The sequence below is a fragment of the Agelaius tricolor genome, unplaced genomic scaffold, assembly GCF_023055355.1.
Source record: "Agelaius tricolor isolate 1412-34295 unplaced genomic scaffold, bAgeTri1.0.p SCAF_12, whole genome shotgun sequence".
Classification (NCBI taxonomy): domain Eukaryota; kingdom Metazoa; phylum Chordata; class Aves; order Passeriformes; family Icteridae; genus Agelaius; species Agelaius tricolor.
This window is the reverse complement of record NW_027269272.1, coordinates 19,637,814-19,658,230: the sequence shown is the minus strand read 5'-3', so window position 1 is coordinate 19,658,230 and position 20,417 is coordinate 19,637,814. Positions and strand designations below refer to the sequence as shown.

The 20,417-nt window shown below is 42.0% G+C and overlaps 3 protein-coding genes across 3 annotated transcripts; 2 read left to right on the top strand and 1 right to left on the bottom strand.

The window, feature by feature from the left end:
- The first annotated feature begins 89 nt into the window (after positions 1 to 89).
- Positions 90 to 9,740, top strand: ACTL6A (actin like 6A). The gene is made up of 14 exons (XM_071438015.1): positions 90 to 287; positions 1,090 to 1,166; positions 1,365 to 1,539; positions 1,909 to 2,009; positions 3,250 to 3,347; positions 4,034 to 4,128; positions 4,355 to 4,461; positions 4,547 to 4,636; positions 4,823 to 4,884; positions 5,230 to 5,344; positions 5,692 to 5,772; positions 6,713 to 6,808; positions 7,817 to 7,903; positions 8,470 to 9,740. Exons 1-14 carry the CDS (start codon positions 263 to 265, stop codon positions 8,548 to 8,550), a joined length of 1,290 nt encoding a protein of 429 aa, XP_071294116.1. The 5' UTR covers positions 90 to 262; the 3' UTR covers positions 8,551 to 9,740.
- Positions 9,741 to 10,916: 1,176 nt separating this feature from the next.
- Positions 10,917 to 15,080, bottom strand: MRPL47 (mitochondrial ribosomal protein L47). The gene is made up of 7 exons (XM_071438016.1): positions 14,927 to 15,080; positions 14,092 to 14,237; positions 13,455 to 13,515; positions 12,721 to 12,817; positions 12,005 to 12,135; positions 11,637 to 11,732; positions 10,917 to 11,212 (listed from the first exon to the last, which is right to left on the bottom strand). The coding sequence occupies exons 1-7, from the start codon at positions 15,010 to 15,012 to the stop codon at positions 11,095 to 11,097; spliced, it is 735 nt and encodes a 244-aa protein (XP_071294117.1). The 5' UTR covers positions 15,013 to 15,080; the 3' UTR covers positions 10,917 to 11,094.
- A 175-nt stretch (positions 15,081 to 15,255) lies between these two features.
- On the top strand, positions 15,256 to 19,601 carry NDUFB5 (NADH:ubiquinone oxidoreductase subunit B5). Its single transcript, XM_071438017.1, has 7 exons — positions 15,256 to 15,431; positions 15,890 to 15,978; positions 16,878 to 16,944; positions 17,622 to 17,683; positions 18,659 to 18,765; positions 19,326 to 19,518; positions 19,559 to 19,601. Exons 1-6 carry the CDS (start codon positions 15,290 to 15,292, stop codon positions 19,444 to 19,446), a joined length of 588 nt encoding a protein of 195 aa, XP_071294118.1. The 5' UTR covers positions 15,256 to 15,289; the 3' UTR covers positions 19,447 to 19,518; positions 19,559 to 19,601.
- The last annotated feature ends 816 nt before the right edge of the window (positions 19,602 to 20,417 follow it).

Genomic DNA, 20,417 nt, shown 5'->3' with positions numbered 1-20,417 from the left:
TCCGCGGCAAGGCCCCGCCTCCCGCCGGCCACGATTGGCCGGTTCTGCCCGCGCGGCGCTGCCATTGGCGGGCGGGCGACGGCGCTGCGGGCCGGGCCGCGCCGCGGGCGGGGAGCGTGGCCGGGGCGCTTTTGTTGCTGGGTCGGCGGCGAGAGGAGCGGGCGGGGAGCGCGGGGCCCGCGGACACCGGGGCAGGCGGGGAGCGGGGCCGGGCCCAGCGGCGCGGGCACGGCGGACGGCGGGGCCGGGCCCAGCGGCAGCCATGAGCGGCGGCGTGTACGGGGGAGGTGAGTCCGGCGCCGCCCTCCCCTCCCCCGCCCCGCGAGGCGGCGCGTGCGGCCCCGGCGGGCGCTTCCCGCCTCCCTCGGCCCGGCCCGGCGCTGCCGCGGCCCCTCCGTGTCCCACGCGTGAGGAGGAGGAGGAGGAGGCGGCGGGCCTTGTTTATGTTGTTTATGTCCTTGGCGGCCCCGAGGTGCCTCCGCCGGGGACCGCTCGCACCGCGGCCTTGGGCAGGATCCGCCGTGCCAAGGTCCGGAGAAGGTTCCCGCACTTTAGGAGCCGGGTGTGGTTGCCCCGAGCCCCTGTGCACACCCCCTGTGCACACCCCCTGTGACATCCGATCCTTTCCGACAGGTTTCCTTTAGGATGTGCGTAGATCTGCAGGGATCGGGCCCGTAGGGATGGGCGCTCTGACCCCTTCCCTCACACGGGTGATGTTTTCAGTCCCACCTTCCTCATCCTCATCACCCGCGGGGGCTCTGCGCTCGCCTGGCTTCGTGTGACTGTTAAATTAGAACTTCTTGAAAGTTTTTATCTCGCGATCCGTTTAGCTGCTACTACGTTTTCCCTTTTCTACTAAAATTCTCTTCCTTACGCCAAACGGAGGGATTGCAATGCCCCAGTTAAAGCCTGTCTGCAGCTTTCCGATAGCTCTGGCAGCGGGAGTTCTGAATGGAGAAGTTTGTCCTTGCTTTGTAAAAGATCCCTTGGTTTGCTTGTCTTGCTTTCCCGTTAAAGCAGGCAGTGGGCAGGGAAAGGTCAGGCTTGCAGAAGAGTGTAATAACCATTCTTAATTAACAATCTTTTCAGATGAAGTTGGGGCTCTGGTTTTTGACATTGGCTCGTACACAGTGAGAGCAGGCTATGCAGGCGAGGACTGCCCAAAGGTGAGAGAATCTGTGCCTCGATGGAAATTCAACATGAATTTATGCCTTAAAAAGTCTTTTTTGCGAGTCACAACCCTTCTGAATGCACTGGGGTTTGTTCTGACTGTATTGTGTAAAGAAACTTCTGAATTTATGAGAAAAACACCAACTTGCAGAACATTACTTATCCTTATGTGCTGCTTGCCTCTTGCTTTGCAGGTGGATTTTCCAACAGCCATTGGTGTGGTGCTAGAAAGGGACAATGGCAGCACTCTCATGGAGATAGATGGTGACAAAGGCAAACAAGGGGGCCCGACTTACTACATAGACACTAATGCCCTGAGAGTTCCAAGGGAGAATATGGAAGCCATTTCACCTTTAAAAAATGGAATGAGTATGGTGCTCTTGTCTTTTTCTACCTGATTTTAGAAAAATAGCATTGCCACGCTGCAGGAAGTTATGGTTGTGTTGACAGATGTTATATACAACAACAGAGGCTGTAAGAACAGGATTCCTGTTTTACAAATTGCATGGAGATGTGGTTGGTTTTCAGTGTTAGTGGGCTTTCAGCTTAATTGTTGAAGCCATGGTGATTGTGGAGGAAGAGTGTTCTGCAGATCTGTTAGAGGAGGTGTGTGTCTGCTGAGGACAGCTTTTGATTGAAGAGCTCTATGCAAAAAACTAAATTGGAAAGCCTTTATGTGTTTATGAAATGGAACAAAACTTAGAAGTCATTAACCTGTTTGTCTCAATGTTGTTATAGTTGAAGACTGGGATAGTTTCCAGGCAATTTTGGATCACACTTACAAGATGCATATTAAGTCTGAAGCAAGTTTGCATCCTGTCCTTATGTCTGAAGCACCAGTGAGTAAAAGCAGCTGTGCATTTTGAAAATCTTTTTGATAACTCTGTAAACATTAGTCCTGGAGAAGTCTGACAATGGCTGGTAGGTGACAAGTGCTAAAACTTAGCTACAGAAATGACAATTTTACAATACTTGGACAGCTTCTGGAAAACCTTCAATTTGAAATAGTTCATAGGAGTTGTATTAGAAAGTGTTTACAATATGCTATTGTTTTTCACTTACTGAAAAGAAGCCAAAAGTTAAAAAAATAAATTTTACTGCCTAGAATAAAAGGAAGAAAGATGTTTGGATGTCTTATATATTAAGTTACACTTAATAAAAAGCCATAAAAAATCTTGCTTCATTCAGTTTTACAAGTAATATTAAGTGACACAGAATAATATTTGTGATGGAGAAGTTTTAATTTTCCTGTGTTACTTTCTGTAAGTTGTCCTGTAAGGCAGCTGAAGTGGATGAATACAAATTTCTGAGAAAATCTGGACAAGTCTTCAGTCATTTTAAAATGCTCAGCATTTGAAGGCAGATCTTGAAGTCAGAGTAGAAAAGGTAGACATGCCATACACAAGTGATGCCTTTCTTTAATAAAACCTTGTGAAAAGGATTTTGTTGAATTTCATTGTTCCCTGTGTTGAATCAGAGCTTGTGGAGTGTGGATGAATTTGCAGTGGCTGTTTGATGGCTCAGTGGGTGTCTGAATAGACACATTCCCATTGAAATTCTCCTTAAAAACCTCATCTTACTTTCTTGCATTGACTTGGAAAAAACTTCACATTTTCAGTAATGTGCTGAATATTTCAGATATATCCTGGCTTAATCACAACTACTGTAGAACTGTGGAAAGGTACTTTGGGAACTGGAAAGTCTGGATTTATTTTTCTCCCCACTGGGCAAGTTCCTTCATGTATCTTCCCCCTTGTAAAAGGCAGGGTGCTTGCTTTAGAGAGTTCTTTGGGAACCTGACACTGAAAGAGCTGCAGAAGTGTAGAAATGGATTGTAACATGAAAGGTGTGTAGCACTTTTGTGTTCAGATAAACATTGATGTGTTGTAGTATAAATGGAATGAAAAACGTTCTAAAGAAGTAAATTACTAGAAACACATTTATGTAGAATTTTGGTATGATTGGAAACTGTGGCTGCAGTTTTTCTAATAACTTCTTTTTTGTGTTAGCAATCTATTAGTGTGCAAACACAGCTTCCTTTTGGTCACTTCCTTGTGGTTTGGGTTTATTATTTTTTAGTGGAATACCAGGGCAAAGCGTGAGAAACTGACGGAATTGATGTTTGAACACTACAACATCCCGGCCTTTTTCTTGTGTAAAACTGCTGTTCTGACAGCGTATCCTTTGAAATGTTTCACTGCATGGTTTTATTTTCCTCCCCCCAGGAAATTATGGTAAGCTTTTTCCAGGCAATTCCAAGTATGACAGCCTGCCTAACTTTCTTAAAATTGATTTTTTCCATAAAGATCCAGGGAGGAAGTAAACAAATGCATTTTCTGAACTTTAAGGCATTAGATCTTATTTTTGAAGTTCTCCCAATCTGACTCTGTCCTTGGGGTAAAAGTCTTTTTTTTTTATTATGGTTTTTTTCCATTGTATACCATGGATAAGAATATTACAGACCTGAAATGGTGGTGTCCACATTGCTAAATACAGTAATTAGAGCTTGACGTTTTCATAGCCTTAAGAAGAATACCTGTGATTATTTTAACTAATAATATGTTTCCAGCTTCGAGTCTAAATGAGTTGGATGTACTTAGAGTTTGCTGCATAGTAGTGGCATGAAGTCTCACCCTTGTGTCTCCAAAGCTTGAGTTAGTTCACAGGTGGAAGTTAAATGCTGCTCTCTCTATGAGATTTTGCACTTCACAGAAAGATGGTTCACACTGGAAAATCACAAATCCCCTTGTAGAGGAAAGGAATAGCATGTTGGAGTCCTCATTCCTAGTTATGTTTTAATTGTATGGCAGCACTTTTTTTCTAAAGTGAAAATTACAATGTTTTCCTTAATCACTTTGACTAGTTTTGCTAATGGGAGATCTACAGGTCTCATCTTGGATAGTGGAGCAACACACACCACTGCTATTCCAGTGCATGATGGATATGTACTTCAGCAAGGTATAAACTTTGATGGATATCAGCACTGCAGTATCAAGTGATTACAGTGATTTCTGTTTGCACAGTTTTGTTACTGCTTTTACATCTCTGTGCCCCCTTAAAAAGGAAAAATATCCTAATAGTGTTCACTGACAAGTAGCTGGGAGAGTCTGTTCATCATTTGGATACTTTCCAGGTTAGTTGTTTTGGTTTTTATTTTGGATCCTCTCTTCTCTTTGCCTTCCAGGTATTGTAAAATCACCACTTGCAGGAGACTTTATCACTATGCAGTGCCGGGAGTTGTTTCAGGAAATGAACGTAGAGATAATTCCTCCATATATGATTGCTTCAAAGGTGGGAAAATGACTTTATTTAGTAAGTAATGTCTTGGGGAGAGGCTTAAATGTTTACCTAATGACTTTGTACCCTACAATCTCAGGAGGCAGTCCGTGAGGGGTCGCCAGCAAATTGGAAGAGAAAAGAGAAGTTGCCTCAGGTCACCAGGTCTTGGCACAACTACATGTGTAATGTAAGTAGGTCATTCCTCCTGCTCTCACCTCCCTGAGTGTTCCATAAATAAGTTTTGTTTGCAAGTATATCAGCATTTTCTCTTGAAGAATGAGAAAAATCTTTGAAAAGTTAGTACCAATTCTATAAATTTTATAAAATTGAAGACTAAAATTCATATAAATTCTTGTTATTTTTAACTCCACAGTGTGTCATTCAGGACTTCCAGGCTTCTGTCCTCCAAGTATCAGATTCAACCTATGATGAACAGTATGTTACTTTCTTCTTTCTTTTAAAATCAGTTACCAGTTGTGTGTGTGGTGCTCAGCCTGTTCACTGCTGTTGGCTGGTTTTGTTATGGAAGAAGGTTTTATCTAAAAATAGATGATTTATGAAAGTAGAGTACTGCATATATCCAGGTGATAGTTTTTTGTTGAATATTCCAAGATGAGATCATAATAAATATTATTGGAAGTGTAAGTCTTATTCCCATTGGAATTGTATTCCAATGGGAACTGTATTCCCATTGGAACTGTAGTTTATAACACTGCTTAGATAACTTGACATCCTGTTTAGAGAGCACTTTAATGTGTTGCTTTCTGTCTGATGCTCCAGGGTGGCAGCACAGATGCCAACAGTTCATTACGAGTTCCCCAATGGCTACAACTGTGACTTCGGTGCTGAGCGTCTGAAAATTCCTGAGGGATTGTTTGACCCTTCCAATGTAAAGGTAAAACCACTGTGACAGCTGTGATTGGAGGGCTCTGCATGACTGGGCTATCACATGGCTTTCTTTTGTATAACGTCTTTAATCTTGTGATTTGGATGTATTTGCACTGTGGGGTTCTCCTGGGGGTAGAATTTGCCTGTCTTGAATTATGGCTGGGGAAAGGAAGGATGAAATGTTCAAGTTGGGTGGTCATGAGCTGACTGGAAAAACAGGGATATTTTTGTTCCTTCCCTAACAAAATGCTTAGCTCCCTCTCCAGTAATACTTGTAAAATTCAGCTCATTCAGGGCCTTTCTATGCCTTGCTCTCTTGAAGCAGTGATGTGTGGATTCCTAATTTCCCTGCAGGGTTTATCTGGTAACACGATGCTGGGTGTGAGCCACGTTGTCACAACAAGCGTTGGAATGTGTGATATAGATATCAGGCCGGTAAGTGCCACTCAGCCAGGCAGTATTTTAAGGCATAGCTATTTCTGTGCCAATACATGTTTTTAGGACTAGAACAGCAAAGTGAAGAGATTTCCTAGAATAATGATAGATATGTTAGAATAATTCTGTGAGTATTATGTATTTCTATATAGGGATATGTACCATTAGTGTTTTGTCTTACAAAATGCTAAATCAGGACCTTTTACTTACTGTTTCTACCCATATTTAAAAATCTGATGCACAGATTTTGTGGCTGGCACTGCATAATTTGGATTGGACTGGCTTCAGATAAGCATTTATGTTTCTAACTTGGAGTGTTATCTTTAGATTTTTTATCTTCAGATTCCATGTATGTTCTAAACATCGTTATGTTTAGAACAAACATGGAATTTATAAAGACGAGAAGTTCTAAAGGAAAACATTATTTTTAATGTGCTGTCTTTCTCAGGTGTCAGTTAGATGCAGATTGCATGAGAGTTCTTGCAACGATTTTGTTCTGTTAACCAGTGTGTGAGGAGGGCTTAGTGGGCTGGGCCATGGTGTGTGTTCACCAACTGCAGCAGTAGTGAGATAGAAAATTGCTGCAGGCCTGTGGGTTTTCTTTTGAGGTTGCATTCAGCTGTAAAAAGCTCAACAATTTGCATACAGAGGAGATCTACAGGTTGAGGATTCTCCATAGTAGAAATTGTTCAGTGAAATCATGTAGAACATATGGCTTCTGCCTTCCTTTTGAAGTTTATTATTAAGCTGCCTTGCAATATTTTAAGTGATGAAATAATAAATTGAATTGGGAGAGGTAATATTGTTGGCATCAAGTGATGTATTGTTGTTGTTGTTGACTTTACATTCTCGCACCACCCCTCTCTATTGTGAGAAAGAGCTGTTTCCAGAATGATTTCCAAGTTAAAGCTCTAGGTTTGTTTTTTTTTTCTCTTTTTAGGGTCTCTATGGCAGTGTGATTGTAGCAGGAGGAAACACTCTAATACAGAGTTTCACAGACAGATTGAACAGGGAACTGTCTCAGAAAACCCCACCGGTAAAACAACTCCTTCCATTCCTGCATTGAGTACTTAACATTTTATTTTTCTGCCATATAAGTACACAAGGATATTGTGGCTTTGATATTCTTAGGAACCTGACAGCTGAATAGATTTCTGCAGGGTTAAGAAACCTCCCTCTCTAAAGAAAAGAAAGAATTCTTGAGGAGTTTCATACAGAATAAACTCCAATATTCCTTGAGTATTTTACTGCTCCACTCTGGCTCTCAGATTGTGATCCTAAGTTCTGTAATTGTCCCCAAGCAACAGCCAGTATTTCTCTTGATGGTCTCTCTTTTGCAGTGTTGCTGACTAACTTGAGGCACATTCAGTCATTCTGACTGAGGTCACTTTGTTGTGGCAATTATTTTTCCTTGATTCTGCAGACAACCTAAATCAGGTTTTGTCTATGAGTTACATATTTACATATTTTTAAATCACTTGATGTCGAAGAAAGTATTGGTACCTTGCATCTGAGAGTAGATACAGATTATGATATTTCTTGAATTGTAGTATTCAAGCAAAAATGTTCTGCTTGGGACAACTCTGTCATGATTAATGTTAGGAGAAACTGAGAAATGTATTCACTGATTATAATAGCTGAGGAGGAGCCCATTGAAATTCAAAGATTTTATTGCTGTAAGGCATTTTGAAAGCAAAAGGAATGAATGGATCCAAGTAAGACTAGATGACTTAAGTCTAGCAATAGAAGTCATTTTAGTCCCAGTGCAGTGTTGGAGATGACACTACACTGTGATATTATTGCTCTCCACCTGCCCCATTCCTTGCCTTAACCATCTGCTGTTTATAGACAAGGTAAAAACCATATTTCCTGTTCCACTGTGGCTGTTTTGAATTGTAAATGCAGGGCAGATGAGCAGTATTGCAGATGTACTAAAATGGACCTTTTTCAGCTGATATTGGTATAGACAGCAGGTTCCTTGTGCTGCTTGTCCCTGAAGGTCACCAGCTGACATGTGTGTGACATTTGCTCCCTTTCTGTGCAGAGCATGCGCCTGAAGTTGATAGCCAACAACACCACTGTGGAGAGGAGGTTCAGCTCCTGGATTGGGGGCTCCATTCTGGCTTCTTTGGTTAGTAAACCTGTGTTACTGCATTGCTGTGCTGAGCAGCACTGCCACCAGACATCTGATTGACCAGAAGTGTGCATTGCAGAGTCTGTGCTACATAATCATAATCTTGGCTATCCTCATGGTAAGGGGAAGAGAATCTGTTTTAAAAAGAGGTGTGAGTGTTTCCAGTGACAACATATCCTGCCATGTTCTCCTGTTTTTAGTGGCAAGGTAAAACCTTGAAATACATGTACTTTCATGAAAGTAGCAAACCTGTTTCTGCATCATATTCCTGAGGTTAATTCTACAAGTTACTGAGCACTGAAATGCGTTTTGGGGGTTAATTTATCATCATGGGAAAGGGAGACTGGAATCAGCATTTGGTGCTGCCTTTCCTGTCTGGAGTTTAATCCCTTAGCAATAAAACTCAAGGAAAAGACAGTTAAGCAGTCAAGTCCTAATACTTAATTTAATGTAAGGGCTTGCTTGTTTTCCCTCCTAGGAAAACCTGCTAATCATGTTTCAATTAACCATCATTTGTGTTCTGATATTTTTTCATTGTGTGTCGCTTTTGTTTATTTTTGTAGGGTACTTTCCAGCAGATGTGGATTTCTAAACAAGAGTATGAAGAAGGAGGGAAACAGTGTGTAGAAAGAAAATGTCCTTAGACCTCTTTACTGTGAAAACTGCTGCCTGCTTGGTGCTCCTTCTGTTTTATAGCTTTAGCATACTCAGGAATGGGATGGACTCCTTTTTGTAGGAAGTTTATATTGGGTTTTTTGCATAATTCAAGTTCCATTTTAACAAAGTTAGAAATTTTCAGAGACCTAATTGGTACTATAATAGAAAAAGGATGTTTACGTCCCTTGTAAAGCAATAATTCCTGTAACAAGCATTTTATAATTTTGTATAAATGTCTATTTTCTCTAGTATCTTTTCCTGGGAACAGCTTTACAGGTTAGCTAATAGATAGAGGCATAACCTTGCAAATGCCTGTGCTTATTTATTAATTATCTCTTGTCTAATTTCTTGTCTACTTTCACATACTAGTCTTCCTTGCTGGTACTTTGGCCTTAAATTGCTCTTAGTTTTCTCTTAAAAAATAAAATTTGGTCTTTTATATTTGAGCAAGCTTGCGAGTACTTGCAGAGAAAGTTACTCTGCTGTTCTAAAAGTTGAAAGTTTGTATTCAGCAATCTATTTTAGTGTAAACTTTTACTGTATCACAGAAGTGTTACATTCCATGGAGTGAATGTTATATTAAGCACTGGTTTGTTAATTTTTTTATCACGGAGCATTTTCATTTCAGTAAGCAAGCAATGCTTTCCACCTGATGTCTAAGAATGTATTTAATGCCTTTGTGATGTTGGTGAGAAGCAAAGCCTGTTCAGGACAGGGAAACTGAGACAAAGAATTGCCTCTCCAAGACTGGGAGCAGAGTCAGAAGCTTTCAGTGTGTGGCTTGACCCTCTGCAGGGAGCCCCAAGTGGTGTGTGCCTCCGCCTGTGCCTCCCAGCAGGGTCTGTAAGTGCCTGTGTTTGCAGGGGGAACGTGCACTCAGGGTCACAGGAATGGGGATGACTTTTTTTTTTCAGCAGGAATCGGCTGTCAAGATGCAGCTCAATGTTGCTTTTAAGCTTAATTTACAATGGTGTGGTGATCTGTTTTGGGACATAATGAAGTTTTGCTCCTTATCTCAAAAGCTGTGGAAAACCAAATAGCATTTAACTGATCTAAAAAAATTAACAGTACTGCTACATTTTTGTATCCTAAAAGATCTTGTGGGTAAATAATTATGAGGCCTGTATTTGAAAAGTTTCACATTACCTCCAAATAATAAAGTAATTTATCAAACCAATCTGCTTTTGTCTTATCATGAGAATCTTGATTTGCTCTTTAGACAAAGTTGCTTGATCAGATTTTCAAAGCTATTGACAAACCATATTTCTCTTGCAAAATGAGGCAAACTGCAAAGTCATTGTCATTGACTGTTGTCAATGTCACCAGCTGTTGTCATTGTGGAAGAAAAAGAGTCAGTCCAGCTTCCATTTAGATGGAACATGGAACACAGCTGAACTGCTACCTCAGTGCATTGCAGTGGGGTGGTGTTTCTAAGTTTTCTTCCTGTGGCATGCTTAGATTTCATTATGCCAAATCAGCTTTTATCTTCTGTTTCTCTTCAAAGAATTGCAGTACAGTAGTAATATCTGCTAATATTCCAGCAGCAGAGGGAGAGTAAAACACTGCTGGAGGTTTTCTCACACTAAAGATTCTGAGTTTAAACAGTGGGAATTTTGTATGATGCAGAGAAGGTGAAGGTCCAAGTGCTGGAGATAGATACAGGAAACAGTACTGGTTCCCTTGCAGTGTTTTACCAGATTATACTGCTGAGCACATTTGCTTCCTGAAAGACTGCTATTTGTGACTTTAATCTAGATTTCTAGATGACCACATATGGAGTTAAAAGCCTTCCTGAAGTGAAAGGTGAAGGTGTTTCCATCAACTGAGAGCAACAGCAGTACCTACTTCAATTTCATAGAAGACTATTGCAGCCTTCTTTCAAACACTTTGCACTGTGCAAAAAAGCATTGTACAAGTGTTTGAATTGTAACAGAAATCAAGGTAGCACAACTGTATTAGAAGTTCCCATGCTGAGTATTTCATACTTTCTAAGAAGCCAGACCTAAAGCAGTGGAAAAAATTCCTCACAGCAGACTGAAGAGCCCATTTACCAGTGCATTTATGCAGAGAGCAAATACACCTTGCATAGCTTACCTTAACTCAGGGAAAATATTCAGGAAAGTAGCAGGAAAAATATGATCAGGGAAAAGGCTCCTATGTGAGCTTCAGATGCTCTCATGTTTCTGTCTGGTTTTAATACACATTTGTTAAACTATACCAGGTAAATATTACCCCTACACTTGTTACTGTCAGCTGGCACTCAGTGGCTGCTCTTCACTGTTCTAATGTATCTCTCTTGTAACAGCTGGCTAACACAACATTTGTTCCTGCAAATGAGATCAGATGATTTGGGTTAGGTACCAAAGCTGCTTTTTAATTCCAGATCACAAGTTTAATTAAAGTCAAATGTTGTATTAAAAACAGAAAAAGATGGAGACTCAGGAATGCTCAGTGGAGTTGTTTGTGGTTCCAGAACATGATTCATGTTCCACAGACACTTGACCAGTTGCTTGCAGTGCTCTTCCAGCCTGCTACTGGCTCTGGGATTTCACAGCAAGGTCAGGGAACTTCCTTTCCAAGACCTTCCGCCTCGTCCTCTCCAGGCTTTGCTGCCTTGCCCTTTTCCGTAAGGTTTTTTCAAGTCTGAGCCTGAAACAGAGAAGTTGGTGTGGTTCATTTTCAGCCAGCTTGAGACCACTTTAATGAGCTCCCCCCAGTCAGATAGAGGCTCTCAGCGATTAATAACTTCAGTGTTCATTTGCTTCTGATAAGTAAAAAAGCCTGCAGAGTAATATTTTTACTCTGGTTCTGAATTCTATGGAAGTTCAGCCTCTGGGAGGATTTCTGATATTCTGCACTTGAAGTTACTTTTACAGTGCCACTGCATAACCATGTACCTTAGTAACTAAGGTGGGAACAGAAAAAAAGAAAGAGCAAGCTGTAATTTAAAAAAGCCTAATTTTCAGTCTAGTAGCTGAAAACTGAAAGATTACAGCTATTTTTTCCTCTTAAAGTGGAATAAGGACACAAACAGATCAGAAGATAACTTTCAATGTCAAAATAATCCTTTTACCTGATGAAGTGATTCACATGAGGTAAGTAATAGAATCTCTTCTTTTTGTGTTTTTTGTTCAAGTGCCATGGTATTGGCCATTCCTTGTAACTGTACCTGTTGGAGACAGATAAAAGTGATTACAGAATGTACATGTCTTAATTCTAGGATTTTACCAGTTTCTCTTGGTTTCAAGTACAGTGATAAAGTGGTCTGGGAGATGGCAGGATTTCTATGTGGGTATTTTTTTCCAGCTCTTGCTGGCTTGGTTTGTAACTGTGTCTCCTGTGTTCTGTACAGTCTATGCATCCTTCCTTGATTAGATAAGGATTTTCTGGGAGAGAGACACAAGAAAAACTCCCCCATTAAAGCAAAGGTTAGATCCATACCAGAAGGTGCGTCCCAGGAAGTCGTGTCTCCACTCGCCAGGGACTGGCTTTTCATGGCCCGTCTGTAAAAGCCTCAAAGCAATTTCTCTTTCTCTGACAACCAAATCTATATTTTTCATAGATGTTTCTACCTGGAAATGGTAAAAAGTTTCAGGATGCACCAACAAAAAACAATGCTGAAAATTTAAAGGATCTCAAAGACAAAATTTAAAGGGAAAACAAAGGTAAAACATGCTGGAGTTTGATCATGAGTTCTCTCTCAGCAGGGCCTGTGTATTAGAACAGTAAGGAATGGGTGCTTCAAAAATCTAATTTGACAGCAGGACAGATATGAAATAACTGACAGTCTGATACTTGATTAAAGACCAGCTGGGTGATGCATCAAACCAGATCCAATGCTGATGCAGAAGTGTAGGAAGCTCTGAGGCAAGGGTCAGAAGGAAGCAGGAGAAGCAAACAGAAGATTTGCTTATGGTTTGTAGTGGCTGTTGGTTATTTTAGTTTTCACTGGAGTCTGGTCACAGCCCCAGCAATGCCCACTGGACACTGAGAAAGCTGCCTTGACCAAATTATGACTTGAGCAGTTAGTGCATACACTAAAATCAGGGAAATAATTAAAAAAAAAAAAAAAAGGTCTTTTAACAAATTTACAAACACTTGATCTTTCAGCAGTTTTACTTAAGAGTTACAGTTTTTATGTAGCATGAGAAAGGTACCTTTTCTAAGCGCTCTGGACTTGGCATAGGCTTGCGCTGTCGTTTGGACTCTTGCTCTAAAGTTAAGAGCATGTTCTTTTCTTTCAGCAGGACATACCTGGAGCAGAAAGCACAGTAATTCAAAAATGATTTTGGGATAGCTAAGCAGTTATTCACTTACTATCTGCAATCCCAAATCCTGCTGGCTTCATATAATGAAACAAAAGAGGAGAATGAGGGAGACAGGTTTACTTAGTCTGGAATAAAGAGGACTTAGGAGGGAAGAGTTTAACATTAAGTTGTTTTCGATTACCTGGACAAAGCCAGATTCTTCTCACATGTACACAGGAAAAGGACAAGACAAAGCAAGGAAAAAGCTGTTCACGGTAATGATTTAGTTCAGCCTGAACTTATTACAGCTTCAGAAACTTCTAAAATCAGAATAAATGCAGACCTGAGCACCCTGATGGAATGAAGTGCCCACCCACCAGAAGGGACTGAAAACCAAGTGGGTCCCACTCAAACAACCCCAGAGGGTTTTGTACAAAACCTGAGCCCTCTGAACTTGACACAGCTGTCCCACAGCCACCTGCAGTGCAGCTTCTGTGCTCTGAGCAGGGCCAGGATCAGGGCTGCTCCCAGCCCAAAGCTGGCTCTGTGCCAGACTAAAGCTACTGGATCGTGAGTTCACCAGCCACATTTTATTGATGTGCAGAGCTGCTCTGAAAGAAGCTTCTTCACTAAAACTTACTTACCAAAGTTTATGCAAGTCTTCACTACTCTTGCCCCTTAGCTGCTTTATATTCCATGAATCCCCTGTAAGAGATAAAAAAACCACCATTAATTTAATGAAACAAAGTTCTCTTATTCTGGAAAATAAAAAATGCATCTATCAGGCTCAGCTGACACAACAGTATAAAGACCACTTTTAAAATACTACTGCTTGGACAGCCATCCTTGAGGATATTCAGCTTTGCATTTAAAATAAAATACAAAAAGTCCATTATAAGTAGTGTTTATTTGTGCTTGTAGAAGGCTGGAAACACAGAAAGCTGTCAGATGAATCTTGACACTGAACTAGTTTTCTTCCATAGTACTTACATTTCATCAAAGCACATCTCTTCCGTGACACACTCACTTCAGAGCAAGGCAGAGGATTTACAGCAAAACATTTTGCTGCAGAGTTGCTATTTGCTTTCATAGACACTGAATACACACAGCAAAAATTAACAGGCATAAAGATGCACAAGTGGATGTATGTGCATAGAAAAATAATATGATATACATAGGAAAATAAGTTTTACGTAGCTATGAATGCTCCCTATAATGCAAAAAATCCCAGGTCAGATTTCAGCTCAATGATCACTATCAGAAATGCTAAATATAACTCACCAGACTTTACAGTTTTTTCCCCCCAGTTTCCTGGATCATCAAAAAACTCCTCCAGACCTCTCCGAGACACAGTTGTGTGCAGGAACTTCACCTGATGGAGGGTCTCAATTTTTGGTGGATTCTTGTGGTACAGATTGAGTGCCATCCTGCATAAAAGTTAGAAGGAAAACTATGTATGATAGGAAAAATAATATTCTGCTAAATGAGAATGTTTGTTTCATTCACAAAGGCACAGGTCTTACAGCATGTGGGGAAAAAGCAGAGTTTTGGTTAGTCACAAAGATGTCATCTTGGTGTTTTCTCCTCCCCGTCATCTCATCTAATTATCAATTTTCTAGACTTAGAGATAATAAGCAATTAAAAATTAAGGAATAAATCTGAGCTATGCTGTACAAGAGTACATCATGGACGCACGGAACTTTTAGCATTGGAAAGGACCTCTGGAGATCAGGCCGTGCAACACCCCTGCCAAAGCAGGGTCACCTGGAGAAGGTGACACGGGCGCGTCCAGGTGGGTTTGGGGTGGCTCCAGAGGGGGAGAATCCACGCCCTAATCACCCGTGGCCTTAATGCAAAAGCTGTGGACACCCGGGAAAGCACAAAACGCACCAGCAAATTCCCTGCAGGATTCTACAGGCCCAGGGAACCGCTTGGTGCTGCCCTTACACGCTGCCTGCGGCCACACTCCACACTGCAGCCCTCAGGCTGGCGGAGCCGGGACACACGGACACCGGGACGCACGGACACCCGCCTCCCGCCACAGGCTCTCCTTCCTCCCGAGAACCGCGCCCGCCCCTCCGTGCCTGAGCCCGAGTCCGCCCGGTGCGGTGCGTACCCGGGGAGTCCCGGCCGAGCCCGGGGCAGGCGGAGCGCGGCCGTGAGGCTCCGGCCCAGCGCGGCCATGGCCGCGGCCGCCGCCATCGCCCCGCGTCCTCCCACAGCGCCGGGGGCACGGGGCGGGAGCTGCCCTTTCCCAAGATGGCGCTTGCCCAGCCTCACCCGCGCTCTCCAGCTCTACATGGAGCACAGGGAAGGCTCTGCCCTTTTCCAGCATGGCGTCCGCGCGGCTTCACCTCCATGCGGTCCCTCTGCGCCGGGGACACTGGGAAGGCTTTGCCCTTTCCCATGATGGCAGCCGCCGGCTTCACCCCGCGACGGAAAGCGGCGCGGCCGGCCCCGCCCCGTGCCAGTCCCAGCCATGGCGGCCATGAGCCGGGTGCTGCGGGCGGCCGCGGCTTGGGCGGCGCGGCGGGCGGGCAGCGCCGGGACCGCCGGGATCACCGGGACCACCGGGGTCACTGGGATCACCGGCATCGGCCCCCGCCTCCCCGGCACCCTCGGTACGGCCCCGGCGGGGGAGCGGCGGGGCGGGGGCCGGGTGACCTTGCGGAGCGGGGCAGAGGTGCCCTCCCGGAGGCCGCGGGAGCGCCCGGGGCTGAGCAGCTTCTCGTTGTGCCCCCGTTCCTATGGAAAACTGCCAGGTTTGGGTAAAAAATGGATGGAAACGGGCGGGAGGCTGACCCTCCTGGCACTGCAATTGTCCATTTACTCGGCCCTGTATGGTGACATTCACTGATTCACGTGTCGGCGCTTACAGGTGGGCATAGACCTCTGTTTATAGTTAGAAGAAAAATTGGTTAATGCTAACAAAATACGAAATTCCTTCAGGCAAACTGCAAAAAACTCAGCTGCTGTTGTAGACTCTTCTTTTTATTTTCCTTTCCCACGTATGTTTGACCTTGTCCTGGCATAAGCACCAATGGAGTACAAAACCATAATACTCTGGTTCAATTTTCAGTTCCTGTACGGCACAGTGGTGACCATGGGAAGAGAATGTTTATCATCAAGGCAACAAGTTTTTATGATTCTCGATTTCTGAGCTTGTTGGTGAGTTAAAAATCAAATGTATTATTGCATTCAGTGTAGCACATCACTTGCAAATGGTGTAAGAGTGTCTAAAATACAATTTCCTCTGTTGTTTATGTGATAGTGTCTAAAATGTGACTGGCACTATTTACATAAACAAGAATTTCAGGTTCTCTTTAAGAATTTTTTTGGTGAAATGCTGTAAAATCAGGGCCAGATGAAGTTCAAAGACTGGCTGTATAGCAAAGGCTGTGATAGGTACTTAAATTACTGCTGTAGTAGCATTCTTAAATTACATGTCTGTGTTCATATATGCATGACCCACAAATGCTTTCTGCTCCATCCTGCTTTTTGAAACATATCAGTTACTCTGCTGCAGGGTTTGCCTTCACTTATCTACACCACTAACAACAGAGGTGAGATTTTGGAAGCCTGACCTGAGTTTGACCCCTCCAAAGTCAGGTTTTGGATAAATCCTTTTATAAGCAGCAAGAGCCGATTTGATACAACTCCCTTCATGTGATCAGGACTCATTTCTCTGCTTTCTTCAGCTACAGAGCCCACAGTGGCTGCACTGGTGTTGGATTCTTGCTTTGCTGTCAGTGCTGATTGCAGCTGGAGCCAGCCATGCCAAGATGCTGAGGGATTTCAGGGAGGTGTTGCTGCTTGCTGCTGCACAGACTGGGAGATGGGAACTGACCTGAACAGGCTCAGGGCTGACACAGCATCACTTTTGTGTGTTCTGTTCATTAATGAACTCATTGCAATCAGCAGTGTTTACACACAACATCCCTTTCCAGCCTAGAAGTGCAAATCTCAGAGTTATTGGCTGTTGACTGTTTTCAGATATTTTCAGATCTCGTGTAAATTTTGTCAGGGTTCTGAGTTTCCCACACGGACTGTTTTTATCCTCTCTACAGAGATACTATTTATTCCTGACGGGAATACCAGTGGCTGTGCTCTTAACATACATCAACATCTTCATCGGTGAGTGCTCTGTCAGGGCCAAGCAAAGTACAGTCAGAGTTACTAAATGATAATTAAGCATGCTGGATAGAGAAAAAGCACTCTTTTAGGGCTGTCTCCTTGGAAGACCATGGAATAGGCCTAACAAATACAGTGATATTGTATAAGTACATAGAAAATGTTCCCAGTATATTTGCTGTAGTTTCTCACGTTAAAAAAAAACAAACAAAAAACCATTCTCTCTTCTAGCAGTCTTTCAAACATCAGTGAAGTTTAGTAACTTGCTTTAACAAGACTGCAACTCTGGCTTTTTATCTAGCAAAGATACCAAAATTCTGCCTGGCAATACATGTGTTAAATGTCCTGCTGTAATGATATGCAATTAATTGCAATTCATTTAATAGAGAAATCAGGAAAAGTCCATGCTTTCAGCTCTTGTATTTTAAGGGTATTTCTGTGGACTTGATCCAAGTTGTTTCTTCTATACAGCTGCTAATTTTACCATTTTGGTGTGTCAGTTAAAATCTGTGAATATGTATTTGCAGTGTGATGTATCTGCAAAAATTGCAAGTTCAATTTTTCTGAATAGAGCTCACACTGAGGGATTTAGATCTTTTCCTTATCTGAAAAGCAGAATATAAGGTAGCTTGGGAAAATAATCATAGAGTTAAATATTCCTTCCCTCCTTTCCTTGTCAGGTGAAGCTGAACTTGCAGAGATTCCTGAAGGTTATGTTCCAGAGCACTGGGAATACTACAAAGTGAGTGTAACATGTAAAAGGGTGGGCATGTTATGGACAGCCTTTCTCTTGACTGATACTTTTGGGAGTAAAATGAATGGAGTATGATGATGTCTGTCAGTGTAGTAAAACTCAAATAGTGCAGTTCTGATTTTGGTAAACTTTTTGTGGCTTTATGGAACATGTAAAATGCTGTTGGAAATCTCTTTAGTGATACAAGCGGATGAAAATGTTCTGTATGCAGTAAACTGCTGACACTGTATGCCAAGAATTTTTCTATAATATTCCTAAATAGTAAGAAAAGTCCTCTGCATCATACCATGCAGGTTTTGTCTTTATTTTTTTTTCTACAATGTCTTAAGAAACTGGAGTTTAAAGTGACATTTCTTTCTTTTGTGTTGTTTGCCAGTATTGTTTTAAAGTCCCGTATCACACACACTTTTGGATCTAGAATTGAAGATTTTTATAGTCACAAACTCAAGGTTGTGTGGTTTCAATTTAATTGTATTTTCTTAAAATTAGTCCCTGGCTTCTTGCTGCTAGCACTGTTTTGTTTCTCATAGGAAGTAATTGAATTCAGCAATATTATTGTGACTGTTCCAACTCATTTAGACTTGTTCCTAGTGAAATGTCCTCTATGTAGAAGCAGAATTTTGAAATGTTTCTGATTACAGTAAGATTTGGATTCCACTTCTGTGATTACAGTGGCAGTTTAAGGAACTTTAACAGAAAGAAAATAAACTATATATTCTGTTAAACTTTATTTTTGCTGTAGAACAGTCATCTGCAGGTTATCTTGGCATTAAGGATTGCAAAAGAAATACAACTTTTTAGGGTTCTGATCTCACAAGTAGTCGTGCATGTTTGTAACTTTACTGTTATGATATGAATGGCAGCACTCATGGTGTCCATGCCATCTTTTCAGGACTGTGGATACACAAGGTGACATTTCTTTTTGGAAATTGCTCAGACAATTTCTGCTGTTATGTTTTCCAGCACCCCATAACCCGCTGGATAGCTCGTTATGTACTTGACCCCCCTGAGAAGAACTATGAGAAGGACATGGCCCTGCTTGATGTGGAAGTGAGGAAATCTGAGCTGAGGTATGCTCTGTAGTTGGGGGGGTTAAAATCCTGATCCATACTGGAGCTGACTCTTTGATTTTGCATGACATACTGAGCTGGATGCTGACATAAAGTGCTTTCATGTGTCCCCTGAGTGCTGCCTGCCCTGGCTGCTGCCAGAGTGGGAGTCACAGGATCTGTTATCGCTGCCCTCTCAGCATTCAGGTTACCAGAACAATCCAAGGGCGGGGGGGGTCTTCAAAACACTTGGTATTTATGAAGGTGTAGCTCTGTCTTTGTCTTCCTGAATCAGCAAATGGAGCTCTTTTTGCCCCTGCTAATGCTCTAATGTTCTTAGAGAAGAACCTGTGACAAAACTGCCAGTATTTTTATTACTCCTTTGTGGAATGACTTGCTGGAAAAAAACCACAACAAAATTAAAAGATTTAATAGCTCATGTCTTAGCTGAACCCTTCATATTTTGGTCCTACCTATGCTTTAGCAGTATTTATAAACCATTGATGCTAAAATCATTGCTTTGTCAGTAATGTTCAACATCAACAAACTTCATGTTGAGGGTGTCTGTTGCTTTTTTTTAGGCTGCTGGAGTTGGAGGCACGCAGACTGATGAGACACCGGGGAGATGGGCCTTGGTACCATTACGAAACACCTGACAAAAATCTTGTTGACAATTCTATGAAAGCCACACCTGACAATTAAACAATTCTAGGGCAGTGTGCAAGGTCTTCAGTGCATACTGACAAATTGTGACTGTGCTGTGGAACAGACATCCTGCTGATCTGGAAGGTGGGGACATCCCACCTGTCAGCACAGGCTGTTTGCTGATGGAAATGAATAAATGATGTTTGTGTTGATTCCAGTATCTTGAAAGAAACTGTGTGGCAGTTAAGCTCATACAGCTATTAAAGCTGTTAATCAATGAAAATGCTTTATGTCAATTGCCAACCAGTGCTCCTTTCCTTCAGAACATATGTACATGAAACACATTGGTACTATGAGTTTCCATTTTGTGATTTCTAGTGTTTATAGTTTTAAGTGAAAGATACAAGAAGCTAAGAGTTTTTTCTTTCTCAGTGCTTTGTGTCAGGTAATTGGTGGGAGATGAAGGAAGTAGGAAAAGTACCTTCACACATACCTGCCATGCATTTTCAGAACTGTGCAGCTGTTCTTCCACACCACTTCTGGCAACTCCTTAGGGAATACAAAGAGTTCTCTCATCACCTGGCAGGTTTTTGCCACTAGAGGGATGTGTTTCCTCAGGGTCTACAGGCCGTGGTACTCTTATAAATTTCTCGAGTGATGGAAAGTGCCTCTTACGGTTTGTGACTCTAAATTATCTGTCCATATTCAATATTCTCACTTTTTAAAGGAAATAAGCCCAAATTAAACCCATATAATCTAGTGATTTGAAACATAAAACTATTTTTTTATATTAGGCAAGACTGCATGGACTATTTTAAGCAAAAACTGCCTTGTTTGCTGTTTCCTGGCACTGCCAAACATTAGAAAGACATTGATTTTCTATCAGTGCTTTGCTTGCCCTTTCTGATAGAATCAGTCTTTCAGGTTAGATGGCTCATATGTCTTATGGCTCTCATTGTTTATAAATGCTGAGTTATTAATAAGAGAGGCCATTAAAAAAGCACAAAGTCTCCTCAGGTAAAATAAAC

Bases quoted from the DNA above. Each gene is read 5' to 3' on its own strand.
- ACTL6A (XM_071438015.1), top strand. From the start codon at position 263: ATGAGCGGCGGCGTGTACGGGGGAG. The intron at 5,345-5,691 runs GTAAAACCACTG...ATTTCCCTGCAG, and splicing joins TTGACCCTTCCAATGTAAAG to GGTTTATCTGGTAACACGAT. The intron at 6,809-7,816 runs GTAAAACAACTC...CTTTCTGTGCAG, and splicing joins TGTCTCAGAAAACCCCACCG to AGCATGCGCCTGAAGTTGAT.
- NDUFB5 (XM_071438017.1), top strand. From the start codon at position 15,290: ATGGCGGCCATGAGCCGGGTGCTGCGGGCGGCCGCGGCTTGGGCGGCG. The intron at 15,432-15,889 runs GTACGGCCCCGG...TTCAATTTTCAG, and splicing joins CCGCCTCCCCGGCACCCTCG to TTCCTGTACGGCACAGTGGT. The intron at 16,945-17,621 runs GTGAGTGCTCTG...TTTCCTTGTCAG, and splicing joins ATACATCAACATCTTCATCG to GTGAAGCTGAACTTGCAGAG.
- MRPL47 (XM_071438016.1), bottom strand. From the start codon at position 15,012: ATGGCGGCGGCCGCGGCCATGGCCGCGCTGGGCCGGAGCCTCACGGCC. The intron at 12,136-12,720 runs GTACCTTTCTCA...TACCATTTCCAG, and splicing joins GTCCAGAGCGCTTAGAAAAG to GTAGAAACATCTATGAAAAA. The intron at 11,733-12,004 runs GTATGGATCTAA...TGTCTCCAACAG, and splicing joins TTCCTGGGACGCACCTTCTG to GTACAGTTACAAGGAATGGC.